The 27,862-nt window shown below is 38.7% G+C and overlaps 1 protein-coding gene and 1 pseudogene across 4 annotated transcripts in view; one reads left to right on the top strand and one right to left on the bottom strand.

The window, feature by feature from the left end:
• Nucleotides 1–27,862, bottom strand: part of ORC3 (origin recognition complex subunit 3) — a 69,431-nt gene that overhangs the window by 24,201 nt on the left and 17,368 nt on the right. For all 4 annotated transcript variants that reach the window (XM_032771840.1, XM_032771841.1, XM_032771843.1 and 1 more), the window contains exons 3-13: nucleotides 27,554–27,651; nucleotides 25,195–25,339; nucleotides 22,048–22,152; nucleotides 20,055–20,209; nucleotides 18,591–18,727; nucleotides 14,912–15,071; nucleotides 13,864–13,977; nucleotides 12,398–12,531; nucleotides 11,906–11,969; nucleotides 1,380–1,496; nucleotides 352–431 (exon numbers count right to left, since the gene is read on the bottom strand). In XM_032771840.1, coding sequence (XP_032627731.1) covers nucleotides 352–431; nucleotides 1,380–1,496; nucleotides 11,906–11,969; nucleotides 12,398–12,531; nucleotides 13,864–13,977; nucleotides 14,912–15,071; nucleotides 18,591–18,727; nucleotides 20,055–20,209; nucleotides 22,048–22,152; nucleotides 25,195–25,339; nucleotides 27,554–27,651 — 1,309 coding nt within the window. The remainder of the gene's footprint in view (nucleotides 1–351; nucleotides 432–1,379; nucleotides 1,497–11,905; nucleotides 11,970–12,397; nucleotides 12,532–13,863; nucleotides 13,978–14,911; nucleotides 15,072–18,590; nucleotides 18,728–20,054; nucleotides 20,210–22,047; nucleotides 22,153–25,194; nucleotides 25,340–27,553; nucleotides 27,652–27,862) is intronic.
• LOC116819832 (U6 spliceosomal RNA) lies at nucleotides 13,670–13,770 on the top strand (annotated as a pseudogene).

The following is a 27,862-nucleotide window of genomic DNA, read 5'->3' as shown; positions in this document are numbered from 1 at the left end:
TAGGTATTAACTGTACCTCTATGGATAGAGATTGGACTGAACAGAGGAACTGTAGTGAAACTGGAGTAATCTTTGTTGTATTGTGTTGTAAGCATTGTAAAATCAGAGATCTAAGCAAAGGGTATTAAGCACTCCCCCAAACACCTCCCCTAGAAAACCAACCCGATTATCTCCATTGAGAATCCTATTATCTCGCAGGAGGTGACCAATTAACCTCAGGTAACCCAAACTGGCTATCAATCAATCTAGTCCATTGCAAAACTCCTTGTCCGGCGGAGTTCTAAATGCAAAGTTCTAGAGAAACAGATGGAAGATAACACAAAACAAGAAAATGGAAAGGAGAAAGATTACCTTAGTAACTGAATAGCTGACTCATATTCTTCTGTTTCCCACACACTCTTTCCCAAACATGCACAATGCAGCTCTCTGATCTATAAACCAGTATATGAATAAAGGGAATACAATGTTTTACAACACAAGTAATGGGTTAGTTTTACATTCACGTTTCAAAACAATGACTGACTCATTCAAAGAGTGATCCTGTGAGGAGCTGAATGCTCTCAACTCTCACTGACTGCAATTTGAGGTGAAAGCATTCAGCATATCTTGGGACTAGGCCCTCCGTGTGGCAAGAATATGCTTGCTGCTCAGCGCTACGTTTTAACAGGGTCCATTCAGGTGATGGGAATGCAGGGGTTAGAAATGAACTTGAATCAAAACCTCTGATTCAAACATTCCACATTCCCAAACATTAGGAAAGTTCAGAGTGAATTCCAGCTAAGATCCACATCTAGTAAAAATGTATCTGATACATCTAGAATCAATGGGGGAAATGCACATCATGGAATGTTCTGCAGCATTAATAGGAGAATGTGGGGGAAAATAACTGCTTGGTATGAGAAACTGAGTTTGGTCATACCAGAGCTCTAACACAAGTCAATACACAACTAACTACTAAGAATACCCATGACTGTCCCATCACTGCTATGTTGTTCCTGCCAAAAGGATGTTAATTCTCATCCAAATCTAACCATTAGGCAACTAGTTGATTGATGGTAGGAGGAATGGAAAATTGTCTGTACTACTTATGAGAAATCCAGATGCATAAAAGTCAAACACATCACAGAAGCACTGGCTATTCTGTGCATCTGCTTCTCCCTATCAGCCCTCTACTGTTTATTCACAACACAGTATTACAGGCATTGTTAAAGAAATGATGTGCTGTTCCCTCAGTCCATAATAAAGATAAAAATATCTGACTGCATGTGGGAAGGGCATGGAGGAAAAGAGGAGTGGAGAGGGAAGGAAGGAGTGGACTTCAAATTTGTAAAGATGTCAGCCATGAAACAAAAGAGGTCCAGGGAATGATAGTACTTCACCTGTTTGCCCAAAGGGTACTTTGGAAGGGAAGTTGTGAAAACATGAAGACATCTCAGAACTGTGAAATAATTCTCATGGTAAATATGCAAGTCTTCCAGTAATGTTTGTGTTACCTCCTAAAATGACAGAATAACAGTTTAACAAAGTAGTTCAATATCCACCAGAACAAAGCAGTATGAAATCTTCACAAAATATCAAAAACACATAGATAAAATATTCTAAAGGAACTCTAAAGTTCCGACAAACTAGGAGGGACTGATTTAAAGCAAAGTGATTTTAATCGTGATTTAAATCAGGAAGCAGGAAATCTTGATTTAAATAATTGATTTCAATCTTTTTTCACATTTGTGCCTTTTTAGTTATATTCCTAAAGAAAGAATCACTCTCATTGGTTGATATAATTATTAAAACATGTTGATTTGCAACTAAACATGGTCTTTATACTCGATTTGGGACTTTTTGCTAATCAGCAGGACAAACTGTATCTATACACATTTATTTAAGCAATTATATGGCTCAAAATATATTAATTCAAATTCTTTTTTTTTCCTTCAGATTTTTATTATGTTAGAAAATGGTGAATGATGTATTTCCTATTTACTAGATGATGTCTTACTCGTGCTTTGTGTCAAGCTGCATTTGGGCAGAAATTGGAATTCAATTAAAATGAACAAAAATCAGCAGTTTAATTTAAAACTGATTTATTAAAACAAAGGAAATATTAAATGTAATTAATGACATGACAGCTCGAAAACCTGGCCCACAGTGACCAGAAAAAGGTATTTAGAGACAAAGAGATTTTCAAAAGTGCCTGAGAAGTTTACATGCCTAATTCCCACTGAAATCAATGAGAGGTAAGCACTGGACCTACTTAAGAACTTCTGAAAATTCCATTAGGTCCCTCTGCATTTTTAGGTGCCTAAATACCTTTGAAAATCTATCCTATATCCTTCAAGTTTTTAGAATTAGTAGATCTCATCCTTGCCAGCTGGTTTTTATTCATAGACTGGAAGAGATAAACAAGCTTTTCTGCTTTTTCAACTCCTAAATGGTTTCTCAACTTTGAATGAGCTAGTCCAAGTGAAAAAATATATATTCTCCCTGCACTTGCTAGCTCAACTGAAAGCAATACTAATTAAGGCAAAAGCTTTTCTGCACAACAAAAATGAAGTACTTATATATTTGGAAAAATGTAAATAACATTCGCTCCATTGTAAAGACTGAAAATAATATAAATAATTTACTTTTGCAGCACTTGGATTTATAACATATAGACTGGAAGTACATCAGTTATAAATGAACAAAAAGATCATAGTTCTGTTTCTGCTGATAGGGTGATATTCTGTGCTAAAACTGCCAACCTAGGGTAGACAGGACTACGGTAGCTTTAAGCCATCTTTCTGCCCGCCTGATCCTGGGTTGCTCTCAGGGAGGGAAGGCCCACAGTGTACCTTATATAGCCCTAGGTGTTGGTCTAAATTACACATTTTTCCCAGATTGCCGTAAGGGTGGGCCACAGCACAGCCTTGAATCCCCAGAGTGCTGTGCATTGCAATGTTGTCCCTAACACGCCCATCCTGCCCCCAGCACATTCCCTGTGCTAGAGCTTGCAAAGCAGTCCTTGGAAGGCAGCCTCATGGAAATCTTATAAAGTGCCTGTGCCAGAGGAATCCTCCCCTGACTACATACAGAGCTTTTAGGGTTCTTTTTATACTGTTTTGGCCCCTGTACCTGGCATAAAAGAACTACAGCAGGTCTGAGGATCTCAACCACAGTGTAAACCTATAACTAGTCTCTCATCATCTAAGCGGTTCCTGTTATATTATGGTCTAAGTAAAGCTAGGTCAAGTATCTTTTTTTGGATGGCCAGAAATCAATTATGTCTACCCTAGCCTGTGGAGGGCCATTCCACCACCTTTACTTTAAAAAGACTCGCTAAAAGCAGACTTAAGAACACAAGAACATAAGAACGGCCATACCAGGTCAGACCAAAGGTCCATCTAGCCCAGCATCTGTCTACTGACAGTGGCCAATGTCAGGTGCCCCAGAGGGAGTGAACCTAACAGGCAGTAATCAAGTGATCTCTCTCCTGTCATCCATCTCCATCCTCTGACAAACAGAGGCCAGGGACACCATTCCTTATCCATCCTGGCTAATAGCCATGTATGGACTTTACCATCATGAATTTATCCAGTTCTCTTTTAAACACTGTTATAGTCCTAGCCTTCACAACTTCCTCAGGTAAGGAGTTCCACAAGTTGACTGTGCGCTGCGTGAAGAACTTCCTTTTATTTTTTTAAACCTGCTGCCTATTATTCCTACTTATTCCATACACGTGTGCCCTTGTATCCTGTAGAACATATAAGAGATCTCTCTTTCTGTTATCAGATATGCAGGCTGTGAAACTGATTAGTGCAGATGGCTAACAAAATGCCCAATACAAAACCTCAGAAAATTTAACGTATTAAGATATTTTCAAAGCTGTGCTCTGAGTTTACAGAAGTTGACATATAATCCCCATGCCTCTGCATAAATAGCATATTTCTACAGAGATCGGAAAGCATTTTTTAAATTCATTTGCAAATTAATTCCATTCTGCCTGATAAATACATAGGAAATGCATTTTTGGGTAAAAGTAAACATTGCCAAATGAAGTATCAGGTACATATAATAAGGACACACACACATAATCTGGATTTAATGACTATGGGCCATTTCTGCCACCATTACTCAGTGAGATGAACCTTACTCCTCAAGAAGTCCCACTGATTTTGGTGTAAGGATGCCAAAATCTGACCCTAGATAATAGTGTCAGAGTTCCGCTTGATAAATAAAGGCTTTGCTGATGCTTTTTTTTTTTTTTTGTTTTTCAGTTATAACAACTATACAACTATTAACAGTCTTATCTTCCTAAGGCTAAGCAATTTAACACTGAAGCTGGGAATCTAAACTAGATATATGAATGCAAAAAAACCCAAAAAAACAAATGGAGTATGAATTACCATATATACTCGTTCATTAGCCTGTTTGTTTATAAGTCGACACACCAAGATGGATAAGTAAAAACAGCAAAAACTGTATGACCCTTTCATAAAATGACCCTATAGTCCAGCGGTTGGAAAACTTTGGCTCCCAGCCCATGAGGGTAAGCTGCTGGAGGGTCGGGATGTTTTGTTTACCTGGAGCGTCCACAGCGCCACTTCCCACAGCTCCCATTGGCTGGGAATAGTGAATCATGGCCACAGGGAGCTGAGGGGCTCCATGCCTGCAGATTCTCCAGGTAAACAAAACGACAATGTATTAGATATTCAATTCAATGATTCCATATAGTTTAAAATAATCAAATTTTGGTGTAGACCTGTTTATAAGTCAATCCCTGCTCCTTGATGTGTCACTTTTTTACCAAAAATATTCAGCTTATGAATGAGTATTTACGGTAAATACCACAGATTCAAACACCTCTGGGTACTGGAAAAGATTTGATTCAATTCCAAAGTATGTCACAGAGCTTAGAGCCACAAAGAACACTGAACCAATGTGGGGTGATCTTGAAAAGCTCAGTGCTAAAATTAATTGTTCTGTTTTCATTCAAACTTTCAAAAATGACTTTGGTCTTGGGTTCTATTCTTCATACCAAAATTACATATTTGGGTAAGATAAATCAATAGTGTATATGAAAGAACATCGAACAGTAGCTCTGATTTTTCCCCCGGTGCCACATAGCTCCTTGGCATAGCTATAACTTTAACAAGCAGTGCCTTGTGGCTGATGGATCTAAAGCCCAATCCTTTCCTTCTGATACATGACAGTTTTTTTTTTTATTTGATGGACAATAAGATCATAATGTCCTTTCTGTTATTAAGGAAACAGCAAGTGAGACAATGACTGGACTGAGATTAAACATTTGCATTACTGTGACTTCGATCGCTATTTTCTTAGTACACAGACAAGGAAGCTGGCATTTCTTTAGCAGATGTCTTAAAACAAAACAGTTTCATTCTACTCCATTCTGAAAGGACTGTCTAGTATGAGATCATATCCTTCACTATTCAGGCACTTATTTCAGAATTTAAAAATAAACAACTCCCCTCCCCACCATACACACAAAAAAACTATTTAGTTTAATTGCATTTCAATCTTTAAATAAAATAAGATACTTCCCAAATGAAGAATGTTGGGCCTAGTTTTATGCAAGCTTTATATTTTGTAAGATGGGGAAACAGTGGGAAAATTATTGATGAGTCAGTGTTATTGGTTGCAGTTCCCCAACCTTCTAGCAGAGGTTATAGTTACTATGAATCTTCTTTTCCAGGAGAGAAAGATGAACTTAAATCATTTTGGACATGAAGGGGCTTTTTGATCTTTGGAATTCTTAAATCCCAAGATGGTGAAATGGTGTTTATGATTAAACTCAGTTTAAGTCTTTTTGGACATTCAGTATTAAAATTGATGCTCCCTTTGTTTTATACTTTTCAATCTATTTGTAGAATGCTCAAATGGGACATAAGCAAAATATAATAAACCTTATTTGAAGGGCAGAATGGAAAGTTCTGTCAGCTAGACCAAAATAAAGAGCATGGGGGGATTTACTGGTCTTAACTCCTCTGTGAATTGTAGAAAGAAAAATCATTCACTTGGTGACACACTGACTTCATAGATCCTTTTCTGGCTGACTGCAGAGTAAGTAATACTCTGTCAGAGAATTTATATGTTTACATTCCTCCTTTCAGCAACAGCCCATCTGCAGAAGAGGTTATTGCAGTAATGGTTGGTTATTTTACTGGGGGAGGAGGGAGAAGAACTATTGGCAAGATTAATTTAACTGTAACAATTCAGTATCTTCTAAGTCAGCGTGGGATTATAGAAGCTGTTTTCCAGATTGTTTTAGTTTGAGATCTTAGGATCAGTAGCACAGAAGGACATCAATCAGAACAACATCTTCATGACTTCTGAAGGATTGCTTGTCAGAAACTTTGTAACTTGGAACTATATGTGTGGCAAACAGATCTGTGACAGAGATGAAACATCTGATCAGAGACTGGTTGTTTTAATTCCCACTCATGAAGGCAGATCTTTATCGTTCCGAGGACTTCTGCTTGGCATTTCATGGCTGCTAGAATATGGATTGTTGTCAAATGGATATTACTTCCTTGGAAGTATTGCACAAGTTGCCAGGTTTCACAGCAATGGGCTTGTGATCTGCTACCTCTTGGTTTGTTTGCTAAGAAAACTTCCTCTCTTATTCGACTGCAGAAATACTAATAGAACAGATCACAATAAAATGTGAACTCATTATAAATAGGTTCTCTCTGTCTGCTTTAAGAATTTTTCCTTAAGAGACTGATGACTAGCTAATACCAATTCTGTATTCCATGACTGCATTCAGAATACAAAAAAATTGAAAAAGAAAAAGAAAAAAGATATGCATCTTTTGGCTCTGTGAAAGCTATCCCACTCTCTGATTATGAGATTTCCATTATCTGTCATGCATCAAATTTTCAGGAAAAAAGTGACCAATAAAGTCTAGATTTTATAAATCCAGGGAGGCCTATATGAAACAGCAGAGATACTCCTCAACTTCCAAGCAGGCAACCTGGAAACACAGATAATGGCCATAATAAATCAGACCAGTGGTCCATCTAATGCAGTATCCTGTCTCTAACAATGGCTGGTACCTGATGTTTCAAAGGAAGATGCAAGAAACTCCAGAGTGGATAACCTTACCATAGAAGAAATTTATTAACTCTGCCAGTTAGTAGCTGGTTTATGCTCCAAAGCCTGAGAGTTTCTCTATTTTTATAATCCTATCTAATAAGATGTGGATACTTTCCACATTATATAATGTGGATGCTTTCATAAACCATACAAACATCTAAACCACGGGACAGCAATCTTTCAGAATTGGTGTGCTGAGTCTTCATTTATTCACTCTCATTTAAGGTTTGGCATGCTGGTAATACATTTTAACACTTTTAGAAGGTCTCTTTCTATAGGTCTCATATATAACTAAACTATTGTTGTATATAAAGTAAATAAAGTTTTTTAAATGTTTAAGAAGCTTCGTTTAAAAATTAAATTAAAATGCAGAGCCCCTCGGACTGGTGGCCAGGACCCGGGCAGTGTGAGTGCCACTGAAAATCAGCTTGTGTGCTGCCTTCGGCACGCGTGCCATAGGTTGCCTACCCCTGATCTAAACCATTTTCCAGTTATATTTGTGGCAATGATTTTCACACGTTAGTTATGTAGTCGTTGAAGTATTTCCTATTATCAATTTTAAATGCATTGCTTGCAATTGAATTGAATGTCCCCGTGCTCTTGTGTTATGGGAAAGGATAATAAGGAGCATATGATTTATCTTCTCAAACCACTGGTTATTTTGTTTATCTTTCTCATGACCCCTCTAATCCATCCCCTCTCTAAACTAAACAGTAACAGCCTTTTCAATCTCTTTTCAGCTCTTTCAAAAGCAACAATCGTTTTTATTTCCTTCCTTCAAACCCCTGCTGTCTTTTTTCAGATGGGATGACCACAGCTGAACACAGTATTCCAAGTGATGGTAATATCATAATTTTATATAAAATCATAATATTTTCAGTATTACTGTTGATTCCATTCTTTATACATCTTTCCTTTTTGTTTGTTTGTTTTTTTCTCCCCCCCTCCCAGCTGTACACAGAGGAACAGACCTCCCCCACTACACCCACCTAAGTGATTGCAATTGATTTAGAACCCAGCAATATGCATAAATAGTTCAATGATTACTTCTGATTTGCACTAACTTACATTTTTCAACACTGAATTTCATCAGCCATCATGCTGTCCATTTCACCAAGTTTTGTTAGGTGTCTCTGAATTTCTTCAGTGTTCTATAGTCTCCTCATCAGACTTCCGTTCTGCTTTCGACTTCCGGCGCTCTCTCTTCCTCTGACAATCTCCCACACTCATCCTCTGCTACTTCAGCTTCCATTGATACCCATCTGACCCCTTAGCTACTCATTTCTTATCCTCATCTCTTCATTTACCTGCAGCATTCTTTCAACTCTCCCACTCATCAAAAAGGCCATTCCCTTGAGCTGGTCTTCACCAAGCACTCCTCTCTCTCTGATCTTTCTGTTGCTGAGCTCCCCTTCTTGGATCATCACCTGGTCTTTTTCAGTGTCACCCATGACCACTTCTTCCCATCTTGTCACTCAGCCTTTCAGTGACTTCAGCCATCACTGATTTCTCAACTACTCTCAGCCCTCTCGACTCTGCCCTCTCTTCCACTAACAGAGTTGTTTATTCTCTGCATGTTTCACTATCTTCCACTTGCTTTTGCCCCTCTCTCTTCACAGTGTCTGCTCTCCGAACCCCCAGTGCTGACTCACCCTATTATCTTTCTTCTGCTCTTACACTGCGGAGCATCTCTGGCAGAAATCTTGACAGCAGGCTGACTTCCTCCAGTACAGATTGTCACTACTCTTCAGATTTCTCATCTTCCTAGCTAAACAGCTATACTACTCCAGTTTAAACTGAATCCCAAGCCTGAAATTTCAGTCACCTTTTCACTATCTTTGACTCATTCCTCAAAGCTTTCCTTCCTTCATTTCTATTCTCTGCACAGGATCTTGCTGCCTTCTTCCAAAAGAAAATGGACAAAATATGACAGGGAACTTCCTCCTCCCCTCAGCATGCCTCCTACAATTCTCTCCTCCTCCCATCATAGAAGCATGAAGTTTCTCATCTGCTATCCTCCTCTAACCCCTCCACTTGCCCCAGTTACCTGATCCCATTCCATCCTCTGATCTCCCTCACACTCATGCCCTTAACTGTTCTCCTTAACCTCACTCCCCTCTGTATCTTTCCTTTCAAATACAATCACTGTTCCACTGTACTTGACTCCACTTGCCTCTGCAACTATCGCCACTTCTCCCATTCTTTTCTGAATTCACTGAGCATGTCATCTACAAGCACCGTCCAGTATTCCTCTCCTCCAATTCCATCTAAACCCTCCAATCCAGTTTCTGCCCCTGGTACTACATTAAAACCAGTTTGTTAAAGTCTCTAATGACCTCTTCCTGGTCAAAGCTCAGAACTAGTACTCCATCTCCTCCTCCTTGACAAGTGAGTTGCCTTCAACACTGGCAACCATGCTCTTCTTGGAGTCTTGTCCTCCCTTGGCAGCTTCCATGACTCTGTCCTCTCCTGGTTCTCCTGTCTCTCTAATCACTCCTTCAGCTCATGCTTTGGATGATCCTCCTCAACTGCCCTCCAACTTTCCATGGGGGTTCCACAGGGTTCTGTCCTAAGTCCCCTTGTCTTCTATTTTCCTTCTAAGCTTTATCTCTGCAAACACAAATTCAACTTCCAGCGCATCCGGATCTGTCTCTCTACTCCAGATCTGTCGCCTTCTGTGCGAATTAAAATCTTGGCCTGTCCCTCTGGCCTCTGATGTCTCCTTTTGGATGTCTGTCATCTCAAGCTCAAAATTGCTAAAATGGAGTTCTTAATCCTCCCTCCACCTCTCCTTTTTCTATCATTGTGAACAAAACCACCATCCTGCCTGTCACTCAGGCCCATAGTCTGTGCATCATCTTCAACTTGGATCTCAGTCTAGATCCTTACATCCAGGCTATGTTTAAATTTTGCTATCTCCATAACATCTTTAAGACATGGCCTTTCCTATTAATCCAAACAGCTAAAATTCTAGTCAATTCTCTCATCATTTCTAATCTTGATTAGTGCATATCGCTCTCTTTGGTCAGAATGAATGCAATCTTACCCTACTCAGAGCCATCCAGAATGCTGCTACATAGGTCATTTTTCTAGCTCATTACACTGGCTGTGTCACCTCTCTCTTTGGATCCCTCCACTCGTTTCATCTTCTTTATCATCACATCAGACATAAGCTGCTTGTCTTCGCTTTCAAGGTTCTTCATGGCCTATCCCCACCCTACTGATCATCTCTCATCCTCATCTCCAACTGGCCCATGATGCCAGCTTTCATCACCCACTTGCTAAATTTTCAAACAAGCGCCTTTGTGCTTTCTTCCATGCTGCCCCTCATACCTGTGTGGAGCTCCCATAAACAGCTGCTAAGGTACCCTATTATCCACCTTCAAATCCCTACTTAAAACTCTCCGTTGCCAGTTTTCACTGCTGGTATACTGATACAACTGCCTAACATGCTGTGGTTTCATGGAGTATCCTGTGGTCTCATGAGTATGGTCTCAATATTTCCTTATTCTCCCATCTCCTGTCTCATACTTAGACTGTAAGTTCTTTGGGGGCAGCGGTCATCTTTTTGTTCTGTGTTTGTACAAACATAACATAATGGAGTTCTGATCTATCACTGAGGCCCTTAGGTGCTATATTAATACAAATAATTAATAACAGCTTTGGAATGAGATGGGATATCAGCCCAAAAGGCGCTGAGCAGATCAAATGTCACTCAGTCAGGGAAGGCAGTATAAGGCCTTCACTAAGGCATGGCAATGTCTTCAAAAGTTCAGATAAAAATGTTTTAGAGAAACACATTATATCCCTTCAAATGTTCTGCTAGCAGCCTGGAGATATAGTTAGCTTACAAGTAAATCTTGTCACTCCCTTATGCACTTGTAATCTCGAACACTTTATTCAATATATTTTAACATGATTCAGCCCCACCAACACTGGCTGGCAAAAGCATGTTAAAATGGTTTAATCCTGAAGTGGTTTTAAAATGTTTAAAACTAGACTGGAAACTAAAAATGCAGATTTAGGCAATTAACAGAAATGATGATCCTTGGATTTTATGGCAGCCTAGGTGCCCTCTGGGTAGGAAAAGAGCATACTCAAAATGAGTACAGGATAAACTTGGTCTCCTGAGTTAATCTCTCTCTGTAAAACAAATTTTTATGCCTACGCCAGTGTGAGTCATGGCTACACCTACAACAGCTGTAACATTTACTTACACTGTCACTGTACCACTTGTATCTAGCTCATTTTGTAAAACATTTATATTGGACATGCCTCTGAAGATTTTAAAGAAGTGTTTTATAAATTAAGGCCACAGTCCTGAAATTCTGTTTAGCATGAGTGAACACTTTGTATTCATAGGGAGTCTGATTGACTTTAATGGACATCTACACAAGGTACAGGAGGCCACACATGGAACAGCATGCAGGATTAATTATTCATCCCTTGTTCTCGCAAACACTCCATTGTATTTCATGGGTTTTTTTTGCCTGAATAAGCAGTAAGAGTGGATCCTAAATAATTGAGCTCCACAACCTCTCTGGTAATTATTTTACCCATTTTACAGAGGGTAAACTCAATGCACAGAAAGGCTGAGTGACCTGCCCAACACACCACAGAGTAGAACTGGGACTATTATGTAGATCTAAAGTCCAGCTCTCAAATCATTAGACATGTTTTGGGATATCTACAAAATGAAAAATGCTACACAGAGCCAAGTTCTACCCTAGTTTTCTATCCCTTTTCATGCAAAGGGGAGAGGAGGGGTTTGGAAGGTTGTTCCTATCCCACAAATGATTTTACACTTTACCTTTAAAAAACTGTCCTCAGTCAGAAGTGCAATTTGTTTTTCCGAGACTTGACTTTCCACATATCTGAAGTAAAAACCAAATAAAAATATTTGTACAATATAAAAGTTACACAATGCATAGTTTTAAAAACGGTGGTGGTCAGGATTCTGCTGGGTCTGCGGCCATTACAAAATCCTGCAGTTTAAGTCCTGGGTCTGCCATAACTTCTCAACTGATTAGATCATTTGTCAAAAGAATATGTTTCTACGCGAAGGACAAAAGGAAAAAATGGATCTTTCAACAGAAGGATTTTACAGCAGATTTTACACAAAATAAAAGCTGCATTCTTTAGACAAGCGATTAAAGAATTTCAGAAGTAATTCACGACTGTCCTTGTTTTGTGTAACATATGCACATATAATTACACATTTCACAATGCTGTATTTACAAGTATTTTTTTAAAAAATGCTCACTGAATATAGGACTGTTCAAAATATTTATTTCTCCTTTACCTTCTAAAAGATGGCAGGCTTCGAATGTTTTCACACTGATTGTGTGATAAAGAATTTACTCTCTTCTTAGCTTCCAGAAGCTGGCAACACAACACACTGAGGGGCTGGGAATAGAAATGCTCCACAATAGACAGCTGAAAGAGGCAATGCAGTAAAAACCTGTAATATCTATGCAGTTCACTTTCCTTGCGGTTTCCTCACTTTTAAATAAGCTAAGCAATTTATTAACAATTGCTAAAATGACAGTAATGACATTTATGTAAAAATGTTATTAGAGTCTACTCAGGCAACACATCAGATTACATTAATAATCTTTTACTTTCTCTTGTCACTAGAGGTGGTTGATTATTATTCAATGAATAATATAGGCAACCTCATTCTGCCATTTTCTGCTGCTCGTATCATTCAGTCAATTGCTTTTTGTTTTATATGAGATCTATAGCTGCTCAATTATTACTCGATTAATTTATTCTTTCAATAATAGCAAAATTCAGCAATTACATTAAGTATTACATAATTTGTTGGGTTATGTGACCAGGCCCAATCTCACAAATGCCAAAGCAGCAAGTAAAGTGTGTATCATTTAAGTCACAAACATTAGCTAGAATGCATTAAATGAAACAAGTATCAGAGGGGTAGCCGTGTTAGTCTGGATCTGTAAAAGCAGCAGAGAATCCTGTGGCACCGTATAGACTAACAAACGTCTGTTAGTCTATAAGGTGCCACAGGATTCTCTGCTGCTTTTAAATGAAACAATGGAACATGACAAGATCCCACATTTCACACACCTGAAATCATACTGTTAGGTTCTGATCCTGTAAACATTTACACATGTGCTTAACTATGCTACTTTGAGTTGCTCACTGATTTCAAGTCTGTAAATGTTTGCAGGTCTGGGGCCTTACAGTATAGTAGAAAACATCCTTTTGACTCAATGCAATTTTTTTTGAAAGACTGCACCACAGTCATTTTGAAAAAAAAAAAAATAGTAGTACAAAAACTGGGCAGGTATACTGGGATGGAAAGCTTTTTCCTGTCACAAAGTTCTTTATGTGACTGAAGTTTTTTTAGTATTAGCATGCAAAATTAAAAGGCATCAAAGAATGCCTATAAAATTAATATAGAAAATTTGTTTCTACCCTTTCAGGAAGATTCTCTTATTTTGTTTCTAATTTTTTATTCATATGACTTGTGCCACAGAATAAGCGGTTTCTAAACTGCCTTCCCACAATTCCTGCAAGCTTCCCAACAGCTTTCCCATATCCAAAAAACACCCTATCTAGAGACCTGATTTCAGTTGTAGATACAGAGAAGATTAGCATGGCCCCTGCGCAAGGATGACGCAAATTCAATGGGAATGTTGCCACTAACTTCAATAGGAGTAAAATCAGGCCCGAAAAAATTGAGTACAAGTCTGCCACCATGGAGTAACACCACTGCCTATCTGTAATAGAAATTCTTCTTACCTGAAATCCTTTGATAAAGTTCTGGACAGAGAAATCATGGTATAAAAATATGTTGATTAGAACTTGCAACACTTTCTCACTTAGTTTAAAGGGAAACTGAGTTGTCAGAAGTAGCTGCAGGAGACAAAGGGAAAAAATATTTCCTTGCTAAATGTTACCAGAATAGATTACATTTCAAGGTAAATGTAACTGCTAGTAGCAACAGCCAATTATTATAATAAACCTGCTTGAATATGGAAATAGCAAAGCAGTTAGATCTGCATTTGGTTCAACTCTCAGAATGTGCTAAAATTAAACTATATTAATCGATTAACGCATGTAGTCATCTTCAGCCAAACCACATGTATTTCCACTGCTGCAAAAACACACACACTTATTTAAAGCGTATGATTCCACCACATCCTGAACTTTATATTGTCTGATTTTAGTTATGTTCAAACTTGTCATTAATTTTACCTATAATTTTTCAAATTATGAATGATAAAACAAATATTACAGCACACATCTGGGACAAAACTACTTTCTGCCAGTATATGCAATAGTTTTGCTGGCACTCTAAAAATGCATTCCATTGAAATCACACAAACAAAGTGTCTGCATGATGGGACCTTATTGTTGGATAATTCTCCTTATTTTCAAGGGGCTGCAGAATTCACATTAAGCTGCAATATTCAGTGTAAATATAAGCCATGTGAAGCCATCTCTATTTACAGCTAAGTGAATCTTACTTCAAAGCAGCACTATAATAAGGGGAGTGAATGAAAACCATATAGTTGTGTGTGCATGAACGTTAATACAAACGAGAATTGAAGATATGTACTGAATAATTTCTGAATGATCTCCAACACTGTGTGAAGAGGAAACTCTCAACGTATGAAAGAGAGCTTACATGGATATACAGAGAATATTCAGAACATATGGCTCTCAGGAACAGATCCTACTTTAAAAGCTTCACACTAGTCTACTTTTAAAGCACAAGATGCTATGAATACATACACCATATTTGTACACATCTATTCCCCCCTCATTTATCTAGAAATGGAATTACCTTGTCAATTACTGTAGCCAGGTGCTCCTTGCAGGAAAGAGACTGGAAAAGCTCTATACACAGCAGAGAAGAAACAGAGTGAGGGAGTAACCTGTGGATGATCATTGGAGACGTGGCAATTCCAAAAATGAGTACAAGAGGGAATTCACGTATGTGCTGACTAGACCACAAAGTGGAGAAGGAAAAAGAAAACATAATAGTTATGCGGGTTTCCCCAGCACTACAACCACAAAGCAACACAGTATATTCCCAATACAGCACTACTCTCAAAGGACTAGGCGGCACAAAGGAACAATGTAAATGGACTGCTACAATTGGAACAAGATGAGTTTTGATCTGGGAAGAAAATGAAAAAGGGTAGAACAAAAATTATAAGCATCCAAGGGGTGGGGGGGGGAATCAAACTGTATCCTGAGGACCCAATCTTTAGGAAGATGCTTGTAAAACATCTGCTTTTAGTGTTACATTACAGGAAAGGTTCCCCTTTGCTAGTTTTACCAAGCTGAAAAATTTCAAAATATAATCTTCTAAATATGCCTTGAAATTGTTTTCATTTCTAAGGAACAGCTTTAATAAATAGCGTTGAAAGGCTCACATGGATAAAAATAATTAAATGGTAAATGAAATTATTATCTACTCTTTGAATTGCAGTAGGACCTAAGGGCCACAATCATAGATCAAGGTCTGATTGTTTTTTGTGATTATATGGTGTCTTACACAAAAACAAGAGCCCCAAGACTTTAAAAAGTATTGTAGTTTGCTTAAAAAAAATAAAATAAAAAAATGAAGCAAGACATTTAGAATTAAACTTACAAGAAACCCAGCTTTCTGAAAGTATGGCAATGCAGTCAGATCATTCAAACAATTTTAACTTTCCACCCACATTAACATCCTGAGAGGAACCAGAAACATCATGCATCTGAATTCCGAATTGCCTTATCACATCTGACCAAAGTCTCTGTTCACCAATCCTATCTCTGATGCAATCAACAACAAATGCTTTAGAAGAAGGGGATAAAGCGATCCATAACTGACACTTACACAAATTAGAAAGACATGGTGGCTGAGGTAATATCTTTTATTGGACCAACCTTTGTTGGAGAGAGACAAACTTTCAAGCTACACGGAGCTATTCCTCAGGTCTCGGAAAGATACTCTGTGCGAAGAAGAGCTCTGTGTAGCTCAAAATCTTGTTTCTCTCACCAACAGAAGTTCATCTAATAAAAGATATTACCTCACCTACCTTGTCTCTCTAATATCCTGGGACCAACACGGCTACAACAACACTGTATATTTACACAAATTAGCATTCCTATGAGAGAAGTTAATTCTGCCTCCTAGAGAGATTTGTGTTTGGTTTAATATGTCTTAAAGAGTCTATATTCCTTCTGTGGGTGAAATTCTTTCTCCCTTGACTTCATCTTGTTTTTATCCTAGCACATCTGTGATTAATAAATACAATATATGAACAAGAACACCACCACCACCACCAGACACACCTCTTTTTAAAATCTAACTGGACTCTTTGCCTCAACAACATATTGTGGCAGTGAGTTCCATAGTTAATTATTTGTGGTGTAATTCGTGTATCTTTAGCAGTTTTAAACGTGCTGCTTTTTAATTTCACTGTTTATCAAGTTGTTCATATGTTAGGAGGAAAGGAAAACTGGAATGCCCAAAAAGCACTTTCCATACATACACACGCAATAAGTTTTAGACCTACTAAACATTCACTCGTTCCTTCTCTAAAACAAACAATCCTAAACTTCTAAATTTCTCTTTGTTTTGGAGTTTTTCCATTTCTCTTATTTTTGCCCTCTCTGGATCTTTTCTATTTCTAGTTCATATTTTCTGACATGTGATGGCCAGAACTGAGTACCGTGATCAAATGAGGGTCTATCACTGCTTTATACAGAGGTATAGCCTCTTCCCTTTTCTAGTTTCATGTTATCCAAAACAGTGTTATACAATTTAACACTGCCCCTTAAAGTTCACTAATATATTAAATACTAGTCCCATTACAGATCTTTGTGGCACCCCACTACTAACTTTCTTCCCTGATGAAAACTGACTATTCCTCCTTTTTGTTCTCAACCTCTTAGCCAGTTTTCAACCCATGACAGGGCTTCAACTCCAATCCCATAACTATCACATTTCCTTAGCCACTTTTTATGAGGGCTTTTGTTGAAGAATTTTAATCAATCTTAAAAAGTTATATATAGCATCTGTCCTTCATCTACTATTCTGTTGGCTACCTCAAAGACTTCTAACAGATTGGAGAAGTAGGATTTTCCTATGCAGAAACCGTGTTTTTTGTTTTGTTTTTTAAACTTTATGTCATCAAGATGTTTTAACTCCATCTTTAGTATCGGGTAAATTAGTTTGTAATAACAAAGTAAAGTGCATTTGTCTAATTCCCAGGAACCTCCCCAGCACCTTCTTTAAAAGATAAGGCACAACACTGACTGACTTCTAGTCCAGCAGTACAGTACCAGATTTTATGGTTGACAACTTTTAATTGTAGAGTTACTGCACTGACGCTAGGCTTCTTCTATACAGGTCTTCCAGGGGGTACATCAACTCATCAGATATTTGCCTAGTTTTACAATAGGCTACATAAAAAGCACTAGCAAAGTCTGTACAAACTAAAATTTCATACAGGCAGTGATTTGTTTATACTGCTTTATACATACTATAACTGAAATGTAAGTACAATACTTATATTTCAATTGATTTATTGTACGGTTACATGGTAAAAATGAGAGAGTAAGACTTTTTCAGTAACAATGTGCTGTGACACTTTTGTATCTTTATGTTTGATTTTATAGGCAAGTAGGTTTTAAATTGGGTGAAACTTGGGGTACGCAAGACAAATCAGACTCCTGAAAGGGGTACAGTAGTCTGCAAAGGTTGAGAGCCACTGCTCTAGCAAACCACAGGATAAACATCTGAACTTATCTGCTGCTGGAACCCTCCCACTCAACTTCAAACATGTGACCTCAGCCATTCCCCATCAGACAGGCACCAGGACAATAACCCCTTCAGGACTTCAGAACATTGGAAATTAGGTAGTATTCTAACAGTTCATCATTTCTACTAATAACAGTGCTTGTTTTCCACTGCCTGCTCACCTGCACTACTACTGTGATTCTCAAAATTTCAGAGTCAGTTTTCCATCCTCTCCATGCCCCTGTAAAGGGATACTGCGTGTCTCAGGATTTTACAATCAAGAAGGGATATGTTGTCACTCCAGAGTTAGCTTGGGTGATCAACAATGAGGTCTGAGAACCCTGTTTAGCCTAGCCTGGGTCTCAGCAGCTGTATTGAGAAGCTGTACCCAAGTTACTGTGTCCTTACTGTTCTGCACCCCCTCAACAAGTGTCACTAGGACTTCTAGGGGCATAGCCAAAGATTTCTTGTGCTGCATTTAGCTGAGTCACTCTACAATTCTCTTCCAGTGCATTATGGAGAACCTCTCTGTCCTTCTGGGCATATGGGAAGAAACACTGAAGAACCATCAGCACTCGAGTGATTTGGCCTGCATTCTTGTGGCAAAGTGGGCAGGTTATCACCCCAAGCAAAAGTGACACCTGAGCTTCAGCCTTTAATTTTATAGCAACAACTAGAAAAAGTGGAAAGGAGTAAAAGGGCACCAGTCCAAAACCTCAGGCCAAATTACCTGCTGATAACTATGAAGTCTTGAAGTACTTTCGTTGTGAAACTTTCCATGTCCTTGAAGATAACCACAATTGGAGGAGACTGCCAGTGCCTGGAAGAGGAAGTTCTTTTTTTGCTTGGAGTTTCAGAATCTGTTTTCTTTAAAGCCATTGTCCATATATTATAAAACAGAAGTTGGGAAAATACAAAGTAAGTCTCTTGTCTCCCATGTTATAACATTCTATTACCACATGGACAACTTAACCAAAATAAACAAAATTAGCTGTGTTTAAGGAACACATAGTATTTCTCTAACTGTGTACATTACCTCTGTTCCTCTCCTGTGACCTAAATGAAACAGTTATAACAGAGAATAGGTAAGAAATCTATCCTTCAACAAGGGCCAATCCGGCCCTTACCTCTGCAGAGCCCTCTGGTGTGGTTCCACTGGGCAAAGGGAGGGACAATTTGGGGTGGGCACACAGATTTGCACCAGTTCTTCTGAAGATCACAGTAGCAAGTCAGGCATGCCTGGGAACTGAAAAGTGATGAAGCATCCTCAGTTGCACAGATTCTCTAGTACTCTGCTTGAGGGGCTGTGATAATACTGTAAAGGCTATTCCAAATTAGGTTAAAGCAGAATCTGCATAATGACTTCCCAGCACTGGGAACAGAGAGTAGGATTCTTTTTCCTCCTGTCCCTCAGTAGATCTCTCCCGTACCTCAGCTGAAATACTCCAACTACTCGGGCAGGTTGCTGGAACATGGATATTTAGGTCCCAATTTAGCAGAGACTTAAGCACAAGCTAAAGTCCATTTCTATTCAACAAAGTACATAAATCCCACTGAAGTCAATGTAAACACAAAGTTATAAGGAAAATTATTCTATGCTTTTTTTTCCCAATTACCCAGTAGGAAACCAGAGGAGACCCTCAGAGTCTCAATAAATTTTGGTAAAATATTTGTGTTCCTGATTTTTAGTTTTTCAATGCTGAGAAAATATAAAACATTTGGAAGGTTTTGCTATTATTAACTGCCTGTATAGTGCAGGCTTCAGAAAGCTTGCGTAAAAGGCCAACTTAACACTGATCATCTGTTCTTTATACTTTGTTTTTCAAAACAAATACTTCTAGGATCTTGTCTGGAGAGAACAACATTTGGTAGGAAGTCAGATTTGAGTTTTAAGCTTCCACTTCCAAAGGATTAGCATAAAACAACTTTTTTTTTTTTTTTGGAATTATGAAAACACTTTCAAAAGTGACCTTCCAAAAAGACAGACATTAATATTTAATTAGAAACTGAATTCATACTCATGAAAGAATACTTTTAGGTTCTAATGGTCTCAGAATCAGGTATCACCTAGTACTACACGAAAGACTAGCTTTGCTAAAGTTTTGACTATTAGATATAAGACTGAGTCATGCAATCAAAATTTTATGAGACTTAAAAGCCAGATATTTTGTAAAATGGCAGTATGAAAGCCTACCTTTGTTACACTCTCATACCATTTGGAAAGAGAAGCCATTGAGCAGCGTATCTTTTTCTGGGAAATGTTAACACATTCCTCCTCTTCAGATGAGTCCACATCTACATTGCAGTCCATTAGCTGTCCCATCAGTTTCTGAAGCAGATGTTTTATGCCTTTACAACATATAGACACACAATGAAGAGACTCTCACCTAATTACCTAGAATTCTAACCCTGCACACCTATTTCCACCCCCCATCCCGATCATCCTGTTTTTGTCTTTTCTTCCCCAAGCTCACCCTCTCTGCAGAGCATTATTTTCAACTTCCCTAGGCAGCTCCCAAACCTCCATAGATCAGGACTCCTGTATATAACAATAGTCAACATTACTAGCTTTGTCTGGTGGGGGAAGAAGGAAATCAAAGGGTCAGACACTGATCCTGCCTCTCCCCCAGGCTTGAACAATGCACTGTTTGTGCACTACTAGATTAACCTAAAGTTAGACTAAAAGGCTAAACAAGAAATCTGGGTATATTTCTTGGAGTGATTTTAGTCTTGTGTGTTTACAAAAAGTATATATTTGGAAGAAAATGTTATTACAGATATTCCTGATTACAGTAAAACAAGTTGCTATATTGTACACATTGAAGCTCATATACATACAGCTTTAAAGAACATAGATGATGTTAGGTTTTTCATACAATATAAATACATATCCATGAGGCTTGTTCTTGGCATTAAAAAAAAAGGTAGTATTTTTCTGAAAATATGTAAAACTTAAGCAAAAAAAAAAAAACACACAAAAAAACAAACCACCTAGATGTGATTCTCCTCACTATGAAAATATCTCAGAGACATGAAGTTAGTGGCTGAAAGAGAGAAGACTAGGGTTTGCAGAAGGAGATTTCAGTTTTAATCCAATATTTATTGTGACAGATTCAGTATCTTTGGGGACCACTTACTAAAATTTATGAATGGTTTATATGTTTGTGCTCTAGTCTACTCTATGGAAGAGGGTTACCACAGCTCCTCCAGAAACTAAAAACTGTGTATTAAGGAAGGTGATTAAGGTGAGTCACTGTAACTAAACAACTCTAGAGACGTACAACCCTTGGGGAGGTTTGCATATAGTAGTTCAAACTGGGTGTTCCAGAGACTCAAACTAAGAAGTGGCTTTAGGTATAAAAAACTGAGCTTGAACTGACACAGGTTCTTTCGATTCAACAAACAAACCCTGCTGAAAGGTTGGAAAGATTTTGGCTGACTAGGGTCCTATAAGACTGGTGGGTGACTCCTGATCTGTTTAGTGTGTGTTTAAATCTGTTTATTGGGGCTCTCCCTCACACACAAAGCTTTTGCCTTAAGAATAAATGTACGTGCTTAGAAAGACCTGTTTGGATTACTGGTAAATCACACCTGTCATGCAACTTGGAGAGAAAGATAAGCACAGGAGCTGGCCTTCAGGCAGACTGTCTTGCTGCGGATGTCACACTCTATCGAATATGGCCATGTGGCTGTAAAACCCCCAGTTAAAAAAGGGAATTTGACAGAGGTCCCTTCCCAGAGACAAGTGATAGCTGGAGGCTTGACACCCGATTGGGCACCCCTAGAGTGGACCAGGGAGGGAAGAATACAGGTGCAGTTACCCTGAAACCACGACAATTGTTACATCTGCTTCTTCCCGAGGCTTACAATAAGAAATGGTTGGACCAAATATAAAATTCTAAAAACAAATCTTAAAATATGCAACAGCTTTATTTCAAATTGAACAGGATGACAAAGATAGAACAGCTTCCCACAAGAAGTGGTGGAATCCTCATTGTTTTAAACAAAACTGGACATAACTAGAAAACGTATTGCAGAGAACAATGCTACATTGTCAGGAGATTGGACTAAATGGCCTAAAAGATCTTTTCCATCCATAATTTTTATTATTCAAAAATATAAAAAAGAATTTATGGTTAATGGCATTCACCATTTGAACAGGTTGTTAAAGCTATTACATTATATACCTGGGCATTCTTTGGCTTGCAGTGAGACTACATAAGGAGTAACATTATCCTGAAGAACCTCTGAGAGACTTTTAAATGTCATGTCATGATCTGTAACGTTTACACCTAGAAGGAAGAAAAATCAATACTGGATTATCCCCATTTATTATCAGAATCACTGAATGAGAAGATATCCCAAATAGACAAGAAAGAGAATAGTGAAAAAATGACAGGTCACCTGTAAGTTATGAAGAAAATTTGTATTCAGAATTCCATACTAGTGATGGCTGATTAGAATCAATGGTATCACAGATTACTCACTCTCTCTAGAGACAGCAACAGAAATATCCCTCAAGCTCCTTCCAGGAGGAAGGTGGGTAACAGGCACCTGAGACCTGAATATTTCTCAGTTATTTTTTTCAAACAGCTGTTTGATCCCTCTTGATGTAATTTGCATTGGAGTCTACTTAACAAGCTATCAAGAATACTCTCTTTAGCAAGAATGAGGAAAAGCCAGTTCTTTTGTTATTTAGAATTTTGAAGGGATAGAGAAAGACAACAAAAGCGTCTTATACTACCACTATACCAGATCTCAGAACTAAAGCAGGTTTTATCATCTCTCTCCCCAACCTCCAAAGAGTCTAAAGATCAGTGATGTACACATTAAATTTTTAAGGGGAAATTGAAACAGAACTGCTTAATTATTTCTTTTATCCCCACTTCCAGGGAGGAAGGGCTGGAACTTGGAAGATCTGAGTTCAATTACCAACTCTGCCATAGGCTCCCTGGATTTGTGTACAATGGGAACATTGTCTAACCAATTGTAAAAATGTTTCAGCTAAACCAAATTAAAAAAAACAACAACAGATAGACCCATAGCACAGACCTAATGTTAGGAGGACCCTGAGAGCGGGGAAAGTCCTAGAACCTAGGCTCCAGCCCGAGAGTCTACCCTGCAATTTTACAGCCCTACAGCCCCAGCCCAAGTCAGTTGACACAGACCAACCAAAGGTGTTTTCTTGACATGCAGACACAGAATCATAGAAAATTAGGGTTGGAAGAGACCTCAGGAGGGCATCTAGTCCAACCCCCTGCTCAAAGCAGGACCAACACCAACTAAATCATCCCAGCCAGGGCTTTGTCAATCCGAGCCTTAAAAATCTACCCTAAGGGCAATATCCTGGCCCCACTGAAGCCAATGACACACTCCCATTGATTTCCGTGAATAAAATCCTTGCCCAAATATCTCTTTTTCCCTCACTTCCCCATTTGTCAAAAGGAGAGACAATATATACAATTGTATCTAATGTTAAAAAAGCAACTTTAGACTTGAGATTAAGACCTCCCCCTTTTAAATATAATCATCCCCATGAAGGCTGATGGTAATAGGCCTGTAACAGGGTCAGCACCTGCCTCTCATGCATGCCTCCATTCCTCTGGCTGATAGTGCCCGCAAACACAATTCTTTTCGTGGGAGGGCGGAAGGGCACCCACATCTCGTGGATGGCCCCCTTTCCTCTTGGTTAGGTGCGAGCCAGCTTTTTGGTTTTTTTGTTCTTTCAATGGGGTGGCACTCTCCTCTCGCAAGCGCTCCCTGTCTCCCCGTGGTTCTCTCGGCTGGTCTTTGGCAGCTCAGCCCTCCAGCCGAGTCGCACACGCTGTACCCCCTTCCAGGATATATAGTCCCAAGTGCTTATCCCAGCTCTGATATGGGACTGTAGCTCTTAGGCTTCTTCCCAGAAACACTGCCTTCTTCAGACACCTTGCCAGGGCCGCGGTCCTCCCTGGGTTCAGTCTTTAACCAGACCAGCAGGGCCCATCTCGGTACCCTCGCCTGGTCTGAGTCCTCTGCCCGCACTGACCTTTTCATGGTCCTGCTGCTCTTCTATCCAGCCAGCCAGGCACCCAGTCTTTGGCAATCTTCCCTGGGCTCAGTTCTGCCTCCACAGTGAGCTATCTAGGGACTTGCTGCTCAGCCAGCCAGCCAAGCACCTGGTTCTCCCTCTTCAAGCTCCAGGAAGGAACTGAAGGCTCCTCTGCTGCTTGCCTTTTATCTGGCCCCTTACTGGTTGCTCCAGCAGCCCCTCTGATTGGCCGCTCTTCTACAGCCCGTCTAGGCTGCCTGGAGGACTTCTCGCTGCTCTATTCTGGGACAGGGTGATGCAGGGCTGCGAGGCCTCCAGACCTAGTCCAGCCTGCCAAAGGGTCTCATAAATATGGACTGCTGTTGGTAATGTAACTCCCTGGGTATTGCATTATATGTTTTGAGAGTGCGCCAATATCAAGAATTTCTCTTATGAGATGGGTCAAAGGACCAGTTTGAAACTGGATGCTAAGTTGAAGCCCTCCCCCTTAAATTTCATCCATGGATATACTCCTGATACCTGGAGGTTACCTGGTAACAAAGCGGCAAGGTCCCAATGGTCAACAATGCTAACTAAAAAAAATTAATCCTGAAAAAATGGAAAAAAAAAGTCAATCCCCACCAAACACTGATGCGTAGCTCAATGATATGGCTGACCTTGCATCTGACTCTCATTCTGCAGAAGGGGAATGTCCAAAAAATTCAAAGCTGACTTTTTAAGAGGTCTATGATTATTGTAGCTCTTTAAGATAGATATGTTGCTTTTCCTCCTGTCCCTGCTCTTCAGTCTAACCTCTTTACTTACTTTGAGTATTATGATGAATCTGGTCTTTTGGTAAATTTGTTGTATTTGGAAAAATAAAACTATAGGCAAATATTGTTCTTTTTTTTATTTATCTCAAAGAAGGATTGGGAGAATAAATTCATAAATATACATGAAGCACTCATATCCCATGGTAATGGATGCCGTATTAAAAAACCAAGATAATCAGACAAACCACACAGCACATTGGTGGTAGAAATAGGAATAGAGGCCAAATGTTCTGATATCCTCCCCCAACTGTTTAAGGCAAAACCTATGGTGGAGATGCTCTCACACTGTGCTTTCATACATATGGGAAAAACAAGAGGAGAACTAAAACTGATACAGCTTTCCTCTGATTCTTGTCTGGTAATGTTTCTGAAGTTCAGGCTGCTTGCTCCAATAGCTGGAAGGCTCCAAATCAATTTCCTTTGATCTTTAATCTCATCTAGAGATTTGACAGGTGTACCACAAAAAGTGTCTTAAAATGCAAAAAGGTTACCTAGGACAAGAGCTGCCGTAGGAATTTCACTGGATTTCATCCGACACATCCATTCTGTCTTCTTTGTTTGTAATTCAGAGTGAGATTGTCTCAGAAAATGTATTAGGTTATCAAATAATTGTTTATTCAGTTCTTCTTGTATTTTCTAGAAAACAAACGCACACACACAGCTTTTATTATACGTAGGCGGGGAGACACTGGAATCCTCCTTTTCCCACTTCCCTCGTCACTTTACTGGTTGTTAAAAGCTCCAAAGCAAATTATCCAAGTCCAATTCTAAATTAATATTCTGTTTTTCTGCCAATTATGACCAGAGTGTATAATTTATTAGGTGGCAGAAACAGAAGTGCTGCTTTCTGCTTTCCCTTGATGCTTTGATCAAGTATCCCAATAATTCAGGGACACTGCATCTTTGTTTAAGTATGTTGCTGCATGACAGGTTGAACGGTAATCTTAAAAATGATTCAGGCACAGAGGAGAAAAAATGTATTTAGCTATGAAAAAGCAAGTGACCTCTTGATGTATAAAACAGTGCAATTATTTTCTGGCAGGATAGCCATGCCTACTCCTCTGACTCCTATTGTCTTACAGAACACCGATAAGCATTTTCTGTGTGAATTCTACAGTTACACAGGAGAGTTAACATTCAATTCCTTTAAATCTAAACGGAAAAAAAAATCAGCTAAGGAAAGTATTAGTCCTAAATGATGAAAAAGGATCTTCAGCCAATATACGCCTTATTTGTCACCCTTCCTCTACTCCCTTTTATCCTTGAAAAATTATTTTCATACTGGGATCAACGGGAAAAAAAATAATTAAAAAAAAATCAATAAAGACAGATATACTTTTGCACTATTTTTCTATTTCCTTTGATTATCAAATGTGTTTATTTGTGGTTCTCTACCTCCAGCCCAAAATATTCCTTCTGCTGGAATAGACAGAAAAGTTGTAGTTCTGTTTAGGAATATCAGAAAATGTAATGGACAGATGATTTCATCTCCACCAACCAAAACCTAATTACAAATTTCTTACAACAAAAATCACTTATGGGGTTGGCTTTACGGGCTATGACTAGCCAGCTGCTCTCTCTTCTGAGCCTTAGGTATCTTAACACTTTATTTGCTTTTTTGACCACTACCGCACATTGAGTACATGGTTGCATTGAACTGTTCTACCCAGACCCTTGAGTTGAGTGAATAATTTATTTTTGATTCAGTGGTCAAACAAAAAATCCACCCACCACTACCCAAATTTGCTTTGTTTCAAACCAAAACCTGAATTTTGTAATTGTTTGTCTCAAATGATAATTTTTTTCATTCTGGTTGAATGAAACATTTCAAACATCATCTCAAAATGAAATGTTGAAATGGTTTGTTTAGAAAAATATCAAAAAATCAGTCTGACTTTTTTAAAAATTTTCCCCAAAACTATTTGCAGAAGTCGATCTGCATATTAATAATAATGAGGTGCATGGAAGCAAGCCCTGATGTAAATATATATCTTTGGTAAACACAGCCAGAAAAGTATAAAACCCCACTACCTACACTGCTTTTATGTTTTCAGTCAGTTATATTAAGTTCAGCACAGGCTGCAAGTTCTTTAAATGCAGGGGGAGAGAAACAGGTGAAGATGGAAGGCTACTAGGCAGAATATCTTCTGGGATTGCTTTCCCTCAAAAAAAATCCCACCATAATAAAAATCTCTCTTCATCTGCTCCATCTTGCAATGATAAACTAATTAAAATGTTTTGGGTTCCTAATTATAGGCTACTTAATTTCATATGGCTTCAAGTAACCAAGAGGTTGAGGAAACATTATATTTTTCCTAAAACAGTCCGCTTCATTTGAGGTGGTTATCATTATAGGACTTCTCACTGGTATATAAAAGACACTTGACATCAGACTAAGCGCTCAGCCATATTAGCACGTGTCCTCCTTTCATTCACCAGCGTGCATTCTAATCCACAATGGACCTTGAGATGCCCTATACCCCACAAAACTGAGATTTAGAGCACCCTAAACTTCACTGTGGGTTAGAACACACACAACTGGATTAGAAGCAGACAGTGGCAATACACCAGGATACAGCAAAGAGGACCATCAGTAAGGTAAGGAGGGGAAGCTTATGCATAAGAATTGGTATGTGTGTCATGGTTAGAAACAGTGTACTAGTGGTGTTTTTTATATGTTCCTCGTGGAGGTTTCAGCCTCACTCCACATTTCTGGCTCTCTTCCTGCCTTAGACCATTCAGTGATTTCTGCAGGTAAAGGAAATCACTCAGAAAAATAAGAACAAAACAAAACACCAGAATGGATTTAAAATGTAAAATGTATAGTTAGTATTAAGTAGCAGGACCCACCTCTGTTTCAGAATTGATCTGCTTCCATAACAACTGACAAGTAGCAAATCGAAGACCGCTGTCCTCTGAATCATTTTTACCTTGACTAAAATAGTCAGCTAGAAAAATATAAATAAAAGGCAATCATAATGGTGTTTGTAAAAACAAAAACTTTTTTTCATAAGAAAACTAGACAATGGCTGAAAAGGAAATCTATCCTCATTGATAACAAGCCATCACTTATGTACTAACTTCATGTATCTCTATCAGGTAGGAAGAACAAGTGAGGGAAGTATGCAGAAGTTGTTGCCAGAAGGAGTTGGTGAATGA

Source organism: Chelonoidis abingdonii, chromosome 3 (assembly GCF_003597395.2).
Source record: "Chelonoidis abingdonii isolate Lonesome George chromosome 3, CheloAbing_2.0, whole genome shotgun sequence".
Lineage (NCBI taxonomy): Eukaryota > Metazoa > Chordata > Testudines > Testudinidae > Chelonoidis > Chelonoidis abingdonii.
Note: the sequence above shows the minus strand (reverse complement) of the source record. Positions and strands in the feature narration are given on the sequence as shown.